We start from the raw sequence: 14,001 nt of genomic DNA on the forward strand, positions 1-14,001 counted from the left end.
AACTTTAGTGAACTCCTAGAGAATGAATCACACCAACTTAATATTTAGTGAGAACAATCTAAAGACCTTAGTGATGAAAAGTTATCAAAAGCTTCAAGGTTTCATGAACGGGGAGGACGTGTTGTGGCGGCCATTTTACATGGTTCACCATCATCCATCAATCTGCTGTAACTCGACTGTTCTTTGTCTAAACTGTCCCAAACTTGCCATGCTTGATGAGAGTCATGGCTTGAGGACTTCTGCAGGCCAATATTAACTCATAGTCACAGCGCCACCTACTGGCAACCGTTGTTATGTGAGGGTTTCAGAATACAGAGGTCCAAACACTGAGCGGACCCTCTGAAGAACATGTGGTTTCCTTTATATAAAGATAAAGATTTTAAAGTGTTTGGAGAGCAGAAAAGAGCTCACAATAGTTTAAAGTCATGTCAGTAGGCATCAGTATAAATGACCTGTAAAGCAGTAAACGGTGAGATTCAGGTTACATGTCACAATAAATGATGCACACTACATTGTGACAACACATCACTAAACATCTGCAGATGAAAGCTCACAGTGTTTCATTGAAGGGTTCAACTAACAGCCAGTTGAGTCCACTTTCCTCTCTCAGCCTCTGGATTCACTGCCGGTCCTTTTCTCTGGACTCCTCACTCGTCTCCTCTGCCAACGAGTTCTACTAGATTACTGTCAGACCTCCAGGAGACACAGAGAGTTTAGAGAGCTGCTTTTACTTTGACAGTCTGTTATGTTACAAACACTGAAGCACATCCACAGCTTACATTTGTTCCTGTTTGTAGCTGCTTCATGCTCTGACTGGATGCAGTAGACGTGGAAACAGAGGAACATTTGAAGAGCTTTTCAAAGTCACTCAAATAGAAGTGAAAAGTGACGTCATCCCCAAAGAAAGGCCAATAAAAAGCCACATGAAGAGTCTTCCTCTAGTCTTCAAACAAGCCAACAGACTAAAGAGCATTGTGAACGTCATTTCTTAGAGATGACTCTGCAGCTCAAAGTGACAACAACATGGAAACTGTCCCATGAGTGTCTTTAGTATTGAGGTGAATGAGCTGTGTGTGTTTGTCATGATGAAGAGAAATAATGTTGTTGTGTTTGTGTGAAGGTGTGGACTCTGCTATGAATCAGTGTGAGGACAGAGAGGAGGGAGTCCCTCCCTCTAAAACCAGCCACACCAAAGCTCAGAGGTGAGATGACCGTCTCTAACTGTCCATGACTCAAAGTCTTTCATTCACTGACTCTGTTCCTACATGTGACCAGGACCCATCAGGGACCACACTGTCCTGGACCTGGACCTGGACCTGAACCTAAACCTGGACCTGGACCTGAACCCAGCTGTGTGTCCATGAAGAGTGACCGGTCTATGGGTCGTCCTATAGACTTCAAAGATGGACGCCACTCTGTTGATCAAAGGTGAGGATATCAAACTGATGATGATGATGATGATGATGATGATGATGATGATGATGATGATGATGATGGTGATGATGATGATGATGTCAGAAGGACACTCACACATGGTTCCTCTCTTCATCCTGATTGGACAGCATTACTCTTCAACCATCATGGTCACCTCACTGCATCACTTCCTGTCTTTGCTGCACTGAATACAGCTTCAACATCAACACTGAAACATTTCTACATGAAACATTGATTTCATACTAAACGTCTCCTAAAACTACCAGGATACTAACACACAGAGTCTCTCTCTCTCTGGCCTTTATGCCTCCTGGCATGTAGGGCAGCAACAACAGTCTTCCACTCCCGTCTGTCCCGGGCGAGTTGCTGGATGGAGCCCCATGAGTGCTTCAGGCTCTGCATCTCCTTCTCCACAGTTCTTCTTCATGTGTTTCTTGGTCGGCCTCTTTTTCTTTTCCCTTCTGGTGTCCAATGTAAGGCTGTTCTTGTAACATCAGCAGGGTCTTTCCTCAACACATGTCCTATCTCCATCTTCTTCTCATTAGGATGGTCTCCATGCATTCTTGTTGCCATTTGTCATCAGTTCTTCATTTGAAATGGTGTTTAACCAGAACATGTGCAGTATTCTCCTTAAACTCTGGTGTGGAAGGTTGATAGTCTGTTGAGATCTTCTTGTGTCATTCTCCAGCATTCAGAACCGTACAATAGGTTTTATGTTAATATCATATATTATGATAATAGAACAATAGGGTGGATAAAACACAGCTCTGATACATTTGAGTTTGGTCTTGATGGTGTCCTGCTGTGACCTCCATATGTTATTCAGGACTTTGGAAGCGTTTCTTGCCTTATTAAGACGATTCTTGATGTCTTTATCTGGGCCCCCATCGTGTCTGACAGTGTTGCCCAAATATGTGAACTCACCTCAGATTGCGCAATCCCTCACAAACTGGGTTGAGATTGTGTCTTCTGCTTTCTCATTGTTTGTCACCACTGTAATATGTGTAGACACTTGTATTATAAGTCCTTTCTTTCATAGAATAGCTCATGTATTGTATTTCACGTGTGTGTAGAACATATTCAGTCTTGCTGATCTGACATTAAACCTCAGTGAAGAAGCTCAGAGGAGCAAACAGTACCTCTGCCTCCCTGAAGGGGGCGAGAGAGACCACGGGTCGGTTCATGCTTGTAGTTCCGTTACTCTTCTTCTACACTTCTCTTCTTCTTCACTTCTCTTCTTCTTCACTTCTCTTCTTCTACACTTCTCTTCTTCACTTCTCTTCTTCTACACTTCTCTTCTTCTACACTTCTCTTCTTCTTCACTTCTCTTCTTCTTCACTTCTCTTCTTCTACACTTCTCTTCTTCTTCACTTCTCTTCTTCACTTCTCTTCTTCTACACTTCTCTTCTTCTACACTTCTCTTCTTCTACACGTCTCTTCTTCTTCACTTCTCTTCTTCTACACTTCTCCTCTTCTTCTTATATTTTGCTTTGACCGCAAACATTGAAGATTAAATATCTAAGCTTTAACAATTCTCAAAAAACAGGAAAATATAACCAAATGTAGCTTACCTATGTGTGTGTAAAGAATGCTGATATGTGTTAGAAAAATTCACGCAAGACCGATGGAAAATCATGAATCAGTTAACATTTATTCTTTGCAAAGAAGGAGACAGGGTTGAACACATACAACAACGTGCCAAGACTGCTCAGAGGTCTGGCTCTGAGACACTGGTATATATACTTGTTTAGCATTCTGTCACAGGAGGTGACACATACACAATACATATGGCGTCAAAAGAACAAAGTGTTTGTTACTTCACTAGAACATTTGGTCTTCAATGAAGGTCACTTTCTCGCAATCAGGAGGAGGTTTGAGCCATAACATTGCTCTGCCCCCACCTCCACGCTTCCACAGTTCTTTGTTATCCTTCTACTTCAGAACATGGTGCTGAGAGGCCTCGACACCTAAGAAGAATAAACAGTGGTCGTCCTGAGTGAGAAAAGGAAGCCAGCTAATTCTAGCAGGACGCCATAAAAGTAATCACTTCCTAACACCGCATTTGTAAGCACATAAGATCAATGGTCACTTTGATTTTTCTCCAACATATGAAATATGAAGAACAACCAGTAGTCAATGTGCAAGCTGCTCTATTGAATGGTGGTTTAATCTGCTCTATATTGGGTTCATATGTTTGTAAATCTGACTCACCAGCCACGAACCTCACCGCACGTCACTGAACCAAATGTTATTGATCTTTAGTTCATATAAAAAAATAATCATGAGATTAATAATTGTAATCGTTGCTCAGCACTAAGATATATATTATATAAGATATTATAATATTTTTTATATGTATATATATATATTCAAGAAGTCTAGTAGTAGTAGCGTCTCTGTGTGTCAACAACTGTCAAATCAAATAAAGAAAGTAAATCAATTATATTTTAACAATTATTATTCTCAGTTTTCACATTTAACTGGATGGATTATAAATAATACATAGAAATACATAAATAAATGTTCTTCTCATTTCAAGTAAAATAATGTCTGGATTAAAGAATAACTGACAGAACAGAAAGCTTTTGACAAATGTGCATCTTAAAATAAAGTCATTCATTTTAGAAACATTGTCCTGCAGCTTTAAATTCACGTCATTCAGGGTGAAGAGATGTCAATAAAAAAACACAATATTATCTTCTTCTCATCTTGTAACAAGATAAATTAGTGTTCAGGACTTCCTCTGTGGTTATTAAACCTCTTGTTTCAGCTCTATTCTCTCTGTTAACATCATTGATCATATTGGACTCTTAGGTTTATTATCTGTGAATTCATTTCAGATGTGAGATGGAACGTTTGCTCTAAAGAGTTGTTCTTTGTCTCGTAGAGTCGCTTCATTTACCGCTTTTAATAACCGTCATGGTCTCTGAACATGTGAGTCCTACTGGTTTTAAACTGACGTGTGAAGAATGAACCTATAAGAGTCTGTTCATTAATGGTTAGAGACTCTGGTCTCTCTGGTCTCTCTGACCACGTTTCTCTCTTTGGAGAACGTCATGTGAAATAACTTCTCTGACTCACTAATTATTCTCCTGCTCTTCGTTGTTTCCTCGTCTCTCCCGTGTGTGAACATCTCACTGGAATCAGGAAACTTGTCAGAATACTCACATTTGATTGGCTGAGCTGCATCACGTGATGTGATTTGCACCGCTGAACAAGTACCGTAAAGGCTGAAAAAGCTGCGCCGGTTAAAATAGAAGCGCTCCGTTAAAATGGAATAATTCTCAATTATCTATCGGTTTTAGGTCCTGGGTCCGGATACAACGGCGTCTGGGTCCAGATCTGGACCGCGGTCCGCCTATTAGGGACCCCTGGTCTAGATCTTCAAGTGATGAAAAGAGTGTCCATCGAATGCTTCTATTTTGGTCTTCAGTTGTTTGTCTCATTACCCAGTCAAGAGTAATATTGAAGAGCAAAGCTGACGTCACACTTCCTCGACTCACACCTGTCTTCACTTGGAATTTTTGGAGACTGTTTCCAACCCTGCATGTGAAGTTGGTATAAAAACCTACTGTACACCGAGTACAGGTTTTGTCTCAGAGCAGAATTGATCTGTTTTTTCCATCAGGAGGAAGCTGGAACAACCTGGACCTGAACCTGGACCTGGACCTGGACCTGGACCTGGACCTGAACCCAGCTGTGTGTCCATGAAGAGTGACCGGTCTATGGGTCATCCTATGAACTTCAAAGATGGACGCCACTCTGTTGATCAAAGGTGAGCTGGAAGACTGAGCTGTTGATTCTCAGTGGGATCAGCAGGACTAGTGAACCTTTACCACTACAGGGACTCATCTGATCCACATCCACATATCACTTCATGGACCTTTACCTTGTGTTGGTCTCTGTGTGGACAGACACAATGTGAGCTGATTCTTCATGATTCCTCCACAGAGAGGACCAGGAGAGCTCAGAGGTTCCCAGAGGTCAGTCTGCCCAGCAGCATCAAACACACCTGGACTCCATATTTATGGTCTGTACATGTACAACTACTTTAAATCTATTCTGTTCACAATCATCTCCATGCTGCACTTTGTAGACCAGTGGATTGTCAGTCTGTCCAACATGGATCTGATGTTTGGTTCCATGGTTTTAGTTTTTGTCATTCAGAGAATATTCTGTTCCAGCTGCTGGAGGAGAACATCATCACCTTTGTGAAGAACGAGCTGAAGAAGATCCAGAAGGGACTGAGTTCAGATTACCCAGAATGCTTAGAGAGTCAGAGTGAGGATGAGGTGCTGGACGGTGAGGATGAAGAGCAGAGGAGGAGCAGCAGAGAGGCATTTCTGAAGATCACACTGAACTTCCTGAGGAGGATGAAGCAGGAGGAGCTGGCTGACTGTCTGCAGAGCAGTAAGAGGATTTCTCTAAAGATTTAACATGCTGGTTAAATGGAACGTTTACTAAAGTCTCAAGAGATGGACCAACATGTATTCATAGACTCATTCTTTGAGGAAATGACATGTTGAAATCTATTCTTTGACTCATTGATCTTCTTTGTTGTGTTCATTCAGGACTTCTTGCTGCAGTTTGTCAGCGGGAACTCAAATCTAACCTGAAGAAGAAGTTCCAGTGTGTGTTTGAGGGAATCGCTAAAGCAGGAAACCCAACCCTTCTGAACCAGATCTACACAGAGCTCTACATCACAGAGGGAGGGACTGCAGAGGTCAATGATGAACATGAGGTCAGACAGATTGAAACAGCATCCAGGAAACAAGACAGACCAGAAACATCCATCAGACAAGAAAACCTCTTTAAAGCCTCACCTGGAGGAGAGGAACCAATCAGAACAGTGATGACAAAGGGAGTGGCTGGCATTGGGAAAACAGTCTTAACACAGAAGTTCACTCTGGACTGGGCTGAAGACAAAGACCACCAGGACATACTGTTCACATTTCCATTCACTTTCAGAGAGCTGAATGTGCTGAAAGAGAAGAAGTTCAGCTTGGTGGAACTTGTTCATCACTTCTTCAGTGAAACCAAAGAAGCAGGAATCTGCAGGTTTGAAGAGTTCCTGGTTCTGTTCATCTTTGACGGTCTGGATGAGTGTCGACTTCCTCTGGACTTCCACAACAATGAGGTCCTGTCTGATGTTACAGAGTCCACCTCAGTGGATGTGCTGCTGACAAACCTCTTCAGGGGGAAACTGCTTCCCTCTGCTCGCCTCTGGATAACCACACGACCTGCAGCAGCCAATCAGATCCCTCCTGAGTGTGTCGACATGGTGACAGAGGTCAGAGGGTTCACTGACCCACAGAAGGAGGAGTACTTCAAGAAGAGATTCAGAGAAGAGGAGCAGGCCAGCAGGATCATCTCCCACATCAAGACCTCACGAAGCCTCCACATCATGTGCCACATCCCAGTCTTCTGCTGGATCACTGCTGGAGTTCTGGAGGAGATGTTGAAGACCAGAGAGGGAGGAGAGCTGCCCAAGACCCTGACTGAGATGTACATCCACTTCCTGGTGGTTCAGTCCAAACTGAAGAAGGTCAAGTATGATGGAGGAGCTGCGACGGATCCACACTGGAGTCCAGAGAGCAGGAAGATGACTGAGTCTCTGGGAAAACTGGCTTTTGATCAACTGCAGAAAGGCAACCTGATCTTCTATGAATCCGACCTGACAGAGTGTGGCATCAACATCAGAGCAGCCTCAGTGTACTCAGGAGTGTTCACACAGATCTTTAGAGAGGAGAGAGGACTGTACCAGGGCAAGGTGTTCTGCTTCGTCCATCTGAGTGTTCAGGAGTTTCTCGCTGCTCTTCATGTCCATCTGACCTTCATCAACTCTGGAGTCAATCTGCTGTCAGAAGAACCAACAACCTCCTGGTGGTCTAAAGTCTCCAGAGACAAATCTAAACGAACACGTTTCTACCAGAGTGCTGTGGACAAGGCCTTACAGAGTCCAAATGGACACCTGGACTTGTTCCTCCGCTTCCTCCTGGGTCTTTCTCTGGAGACCAATCAGACTCTCCTACGAGGTCTGCTGACACAGACAGGAAGTAGCACACAGGCCAATCAGGAAACAGTCCAGTACATCAAGGAGAAGATCAGTGAGAATGTGTCTCCAGAGAAAAGCATCAATCTGTTCCACTGTCTGAATGAACTGAATGATCGTTCTCTAGTGGAGGAGATCCAACAGTCCCTGAGTTCAGGACGTCTCTCCACAGATAAACTGTCTCCTGCTCAGTGGTCAGCTCTGGTCTTCATCTTACTGTCATCAGGAAAAGATCTGGACGTGTTTGACCTGAAGAAATACTCTGCTTCAGAGGAGGCTCTTCTGAGGCTGCTGCCAGTGGTCAAAGCCTCCAACAAAGCTCTGTAAGTACAGAGAGAGTTAGATTTATACATCATAACTTAAATACGCTGCTATCTTTTCTACTTATTGTTTATTTTTTCTTCATCATTGTCTCTTCAGACTGAGTGGCTGTAACCTCTCAGAGAGAAGCTGTGAAGCTCTGTCCTCAGTTCTCAGCTCCCAGTCCTCTAGTCTGAGAGAGATGGACCTGAGTAACAACAACCTGCAGGATTCAGGAGTGAAGCTAATGTCTGCTGGACTGGAAAGTCCACATTGTACACTGGAGACTCTCAGGTCAGGATTCAATTAATGTCCAAATAGTTTCCTTATTTACTTCTATGGGTAAACTCATAACCTTCATAAGATTGTCTCTGCTTTCATGATTTCAATCAAATATTTTATTTCTGTCACGGGGCATGATGGAGGACTCAAACGCAGATCAGGCAGAGTAGCGTGAAGAAGGTATTTTATTGCACAAGTTACTCCGACAGGAAACTTACAGGAAACGACAGGGGATCCACGGACAAGACGAGAGACGAGGGGGGAAATCCAGCAGGAATGAGACAGGGAAGGCAGACGGGAAACCTGGGAACAGGACGAGCAAACGGGCGGGTAGACATTAAGCAAGGATCTGGCAACGAGTGACTGAGGGACAGGAGTTATGTAGAGGGATGAACAGGTGAGGGGAGTTGTGCTGATGAGGGGGAAGTGCTTGATTAATAATCAGAGGCAGGTGAAGGGAATTAGACTGAGGGAGTGACTGACAGGTAGAGTGAGAAGCTACACAAAGACACACAGAACACAGAGGCAAAGCCTCATCGTGACAATTTCGATATTCTTCCATAAACATATGTTATAGTGTTTTTTTCTCAGTGTATTGTTACATCAGAGAGTTAGCAGTAATGTTGTAAGATTGTTGATAGACATTAGTGGGTTCTTGGTTGTGACGAGAAAACAATCAGTAACAATGTTAATGTAACCCCACAGTAGCCGACAGTATCTCAGTACTGCAGTAACCTTCCAGCCCTCACAGTTCCTCACATAACTTAAATACGCTGCTATCTTTTCTACTTATTGTTTCTTCTTTCTTCATCCTTGTCTCTTCAGACTGAGTGGCTGTAACCTTTCAGAGAGAAGCTGTGAAGCTCTGTCCTCAGTTCTCAGCTCCCAGTCCTCTAGTCTGAGAGAGATGGACCTGAGTAACAACAACCTCCAGGATTCAGGAGTGAAGCTAATGTCTGCTGGACTGGAGAGTCCACATTGTGAAGTGGAGACTCTCAGGTGACCCTGTGAATTACTTTTCTTGGACTAAGAAAAAGTTTACACACAAACACATTGGTGATGACAGTAATAAACATAAACCTTCCAGCCCTCACAGTTCCCTCAGATTATGTGATGTGTGTGTTGTTTTGTGTGTTTGCAGTCTGTCAGGCTGTCTGATCAAAGAGGAAGGCTGTGCTTCTCTGGCCTCAGCTCTGAGCTCCAACCCCTCCCATCTGAGAGAGCTGGACCTGAGCTACAATCATCCAGGAGACTCAGGAGTGAAGCTGCTGTCTGCTGGACTGAAGGATCCACACTGGAGACTGGAAACTCTCAGGTATGAAGAGGCCTGCTGCAGCTACAGACAATCAGTCTGATAGAGGAGGTAGAGCTGGAGACCTTTCTCTGTCACACTGTCAGCCTGGTTAATATGACCCTGACACACCAAGCTGACCTCAAACTACCAGAGACAGGGAAAATAGGTCAGTGGTGTATCCTGACACGTTGACGGGCATCATGGTGGGTTGACATGAGTCAATGTCGTCACGCTGCAGGTTTGTGGGCTCATATCAAACAATAGTTGATGCTTAGATGCTCGTGTGTGTTGCCCTTTAGTCCAGACTTTATTGTGAAAAGACAAACAAACAATAAATAATCACAATAGGAATGTTTTTCTGTTTTGAAGAAGTTCAGCTTTACCTGGTTTTGGTTTGTTCTGCACTGAGAGCAGAGATGGGCAAAAATACATCAAGATGTATTTTGATACAAAATACAAAATACCCCCAAATAAATGTATTACAACAAAATACAAAATACAAAATACTGGTGGCAGAAAATGTAACAAAATACATGTATTTTGTATTTAAAATATAGGAAATACTTTTTTCCGGATTTTCTGTTTACTCACCATGTGGTATAGCAGAGCATTCAGGTTTATATAATGTACACAAAGCTCTGGTGAACCCCACAAAAAGGAAGAACAGTCACAAAGTCAGTGTAACTTAGCAAAGCTATTGAAAGACAACAACTTGATTGATTAATGTATATATATATATATTAATGGGACTTAACAGCCCATAAACTTTGGCTTTGTATCAACAAGAAAATATTCACCACATATGACATACAAGCTCCCAATCTCCCTCTTCCTATAGCTTGCTACTCCACTGATAAGTTAACTTGCTAAACACTGGCTATGCACTAGCCTAGACAGCATGCTAGCGTCATTAGCATGTTAGCATCGATCGCTAGCTTGATATTATAACCATCACCATAAACAATAGGCTATGTAGCCAGACCCAGACATAAGTTATAAATCAAGCTAGTTGACATCTGTCACTCAGACACAAGATTTAACTTGACAGACAATCAGCTGAACCTGAAGATCTGAAGACTGAACTCTGAACTGTTTTTTGATTCGTGGAGAAAGTATTTTGAGTATTTTAAATACAAAATTACTCCACTCTAAAGTATTTTGTTACAAATTACTTTAGATTTTTAATCGGCCCTATCAAATACAAATTACAAAATACTCAAAAGTAATTTAAAAATGGATTTCAAATACAAGTAATAGAAATACTGCCCATCTCTGACTGAGAGCCAGTTCCCTGGCTGATAAGAGTCGACTTGTTGAAACTACAGGTGACAGTCGGCCACAGACGCTCAGTGAAGAACCAACAGCTGATTGTGGACATGGTGTGTCAGAGCCCAAAGAGGTTTATTGAGGACTGGACCAAAGTTCTAGGGGGACACAGGCAGTGCTCTGTGGCTGCAGACGGACTTGAACTGTAATATTTTCACCCCCAGATTACAGATCATAGAAACCAGTGTTGACTGTTGCTAGGAGACGGGATGTGAACAGCTTTGTACATCCAACCATCCCCCCCGACCTCCTCCATCAGAGGGTTTGTGGCGCTGTAGTGGTTTCAGGATACTTTCTCCTTTACTTCTGAGGGACAACAGTCATTATTACACAAACACAAGAGGTCGCTTGTCAGGACCAGAACATCAACAATCAATACTTCTATATTGACAACGGATCAGCTGACTCTGTGTGATGGTGAAGAGTCGTGTGGTGGTGATGAACCCACAGAGAACTGTCTCCATCTCTGCAGCTCTACTGAGCTTTTTAGCCTCTTTTAGCTCCTAGTTTTGGTTCTGCAGCACATTTCCTGTTTGGTTCAGTCTCAGTGTTTCCAGCAGCAGCTGTTTTCATCCAACAAGCTGTGATGAAGCCACTGTTCACTACCTGCTCAGCAGCAAACAGCAGACAGACTCAGTCAGAGACTAGCTGGTGAACATAGAGGAGCATTTAGCAGCTAAAGAGACAGATGTTTCCCTCAGGAGGTGGTGGAGACCAAACACAGAGCTACAAGAGAGAGAATAGTGGACTAACATTCATCAGGAGACACAAACACAAAGACTCCTGATGAGTCATCATGTTGATGTGTAACTGCTGGATGTGGAAGCAGCTGGTTGACATCATGTTAGACACAACTACTTTATAAGCTGATAATATGTCAGATGTTGTGTTTACAGCTTGTTTTCACTGAACCACAAGTGGACAAAGAAATCAATTGATGCAGGTTTAAACATGTGATTTACTGACTGACTGGTGGAGGAAACTGAGTGTGAAATGGATGATTGTCAATATAATACTGATAATAATAGATCATGAACAAGTGAACATCATGAGCTGTCGTCATGGGCCAATCAGAAGAAGCTTGTAATGGAAAAGATTCAGAAGGTTCAATCATCACCACAGAATGCGTTCAGTCTCAGTGAGGAAGAACCCAGAAACAAGTGAAGAAGCTTTCTTTATACAGAATGAGCAAAGGTGGGCCGATGGCCGATGTTACAGACTTTTGGTCTCAGACTGATCGGAACAACATTCAAAAACAAACGGTCAGCAACCACAGCAAGCGGCCCAAAGGCCTCGGTGCTGGAACATTCTCACACAACACAGTTAGTTCTCTTTGTGAACAGAGAGGGAGAACTCTTCTTCTGCACAACAGAGACACGGTGAAGTTCAACAAAGAACCATGAACACAATATACTGAGTAGAAATACACACTACGTGAAAAATGACCATTACAATCCTCCCCTTGATCATTACATTAGATCACTACAATAGTATATATTCACCACTAGCAGTGAGAACATGAGTCAGTAACATTTCATCATGATTTGTATTCATGACATCATTAACCCCGAGCGTAGGAAAGTGCTGACGGGCTGTTTTTGTGTGTCTGTGGAGGAAACACAACCTTTACTCACTCGCCTCGTCATGACGCTAAAGTCTGTCAGGGATGAGTTTGCATCATAGCTGTAAACGTGTCTCATGGAGCAGTGGTTTGAACAGAGGGCTCAGGGGAATCCAGGAGGAGTTGGTGGGACACTGATCTGTTGATGGCTCGCACTAAAGGACAGTCTAACAAAGCATTGACACCTTCCCTCATCTGGACGTCTCACTCGTTCATCTGGTTAACTTTGGCAGCGACACTAGAGAAACGTACTGACGTGCAGACAGAATCATGAAGGTGTTGAAACCACAGACCACAGTCGTCAATCAGCGGCATATCAAAGCATGAACACATAATACTCACAGTGGTTTACATCTGCACATCATTCATCCATCAGGGAAAGAAGTCAGCTGTGTTTTCAAATTGTAAGCAGCTCTATGTTGTAGCAAGCGAGGGAATGTTCACACCAACATGTTGAGATAAGTCTCCTGAGATGAGGAGACACACAGACGCTGGACCTCCATCTCTGTTGAACTGTATAATGAGACATATCAGTGAGTTTCATAACACACAATCATCAAACAACCGCAACACTTTGTAAGCAATTCTATCATATTACCAGAACAAACATTCAGAATCAACTGAGTTTCATTTAATATAAGATTACATCCCATCATTTCTTTGCTTTGTTTCCACTGAGCGTTGCTCTAAGTCCAGTCTTAAACCCTGAGATCTACAGATGAATGATGCTCCTCAGTTTATTCTGATGAATCCCTGCTGTGATACTTCACACTGTATTCTATTGTCATTCATAAAACAACAGCTTCATCAAATACTAATATTTAACGTTGCAGTTCTTTTACATTCCCTAATGTCAGTGAACAAGTTGAATCCAGTGATATTCATGTTATTGAATGTAGAGGCCTCATCACGTCATCATGCTGTCTTCAGAGTTTAGATACTTTATTCATCCTGCAAGAGGACGTTAGTTTATTACAGCAGCACAACATCCACTAAAGCAACTAAAGCAACACAGGAACAAATGAGCTCATTTAGTACTAATGGAAGAGAGCATGTTTTAAACCTGGACCAGATGAGGCCCAACACTTTGGCTCTGCAGAGGCCAATGTCTGCAGGAAGTGAATATCATGAGTGAGGGATATTTCTGGAGGCACACCGAGCATCAATCGCTTGCTTAGTTGCAGCATCAGCTGCAGCATTTCCTGTTGAAATGGGATCAGAAGCGTTGGTGTGAGCAGCACATTTCATCACACAGACGGTTTTAGGGAATACATTCTTTACTGTTCATCTGAATACTAGAAGTCTTCCAACTATGACACATTCATTCATTATTTGTCTTTACTGAAGCATGAAGTTTCAGTTATTGCCTGTCAGAAACATGGCTTACTAAGGACTCAGAGAAATCATTCAAATACCAAAATACCATCAGTTCACCACGTAAGAGAGAGAATGGATCTGTGTTTATTCATGGTGACTATGAATTCAACACTTTGTCTTTAACCTAATGGAGCTACTTTCCCCTCTGATCTATAAAGCAACATGAGTTCCAGAACATTCAGTGACTTTGATTGATAACATCTGAACCGATTCTTTGAGTGAAGGAGACAAATCCTGTATTCAGACGCATTCAATCATTTTCACATGTTTCAGTGTTCTGTCATCAAGATGAATAGAGCGAAACATACTAAGAAC

At 42.6% G+C, this 14,001-nt stretch overlaps 1 protein-coding gene across 11 annotated transcripts in view; it reads left to right on the plus strand.

Moving 5' to 3' along the window:
• LOC306697809 (uncharacterized protein) overlaps window positions 1–14,001 on the plus strand; it is a 96,278-nt gene that overhangs the window by 20,771 nt on the left and 61,506 nt on the right. For 6 of the 11 annotated variants that reach the window (XM_079161861.1, XM_079161862.1, XM_079161865.1 and 3 more), the window contains 3 exons: window positions 7,907–8,080; window positions 8,894–9,067; window positions 9,210–9,383. In XM_079161861.1, coding sequence (XP_079017987.1) covers window positions 7,907–8,080; window positions 8,894–9,067; window positions 9,210–9,383 — 522 coding nt within the window. Of the gene's footprint in view, window positions 1–869; window positions 1,203–1,275; window positions 1,429–5,062; window positions 5,210–5,385; window positions 5,465–5,618; window positions 5,845–6,005; window positions 7,810–7,906; window positions 8,081–8,893; window positions 9,068–9,209; window positions 9,384–14,001 lie in introns of those variants that run through there. The other 5 variants (XM_079161866.1, XM_079161863.1, XM_079161859.1 and 2 more) reach the window with 5 other exon arrangements.

The sequence above is a fragment of the Pholis gunnellus genome (assembly GCF_910591455.1).
Source record: "Pholis gunnellus genome assembly, chromosome: 6".
NCBI classification, from domain to species: Eukaryota; Metazoa; Chordata; class Actinopteri; order Perciformes; family Pholidae; genus Pholis; species Pholis gunnellus.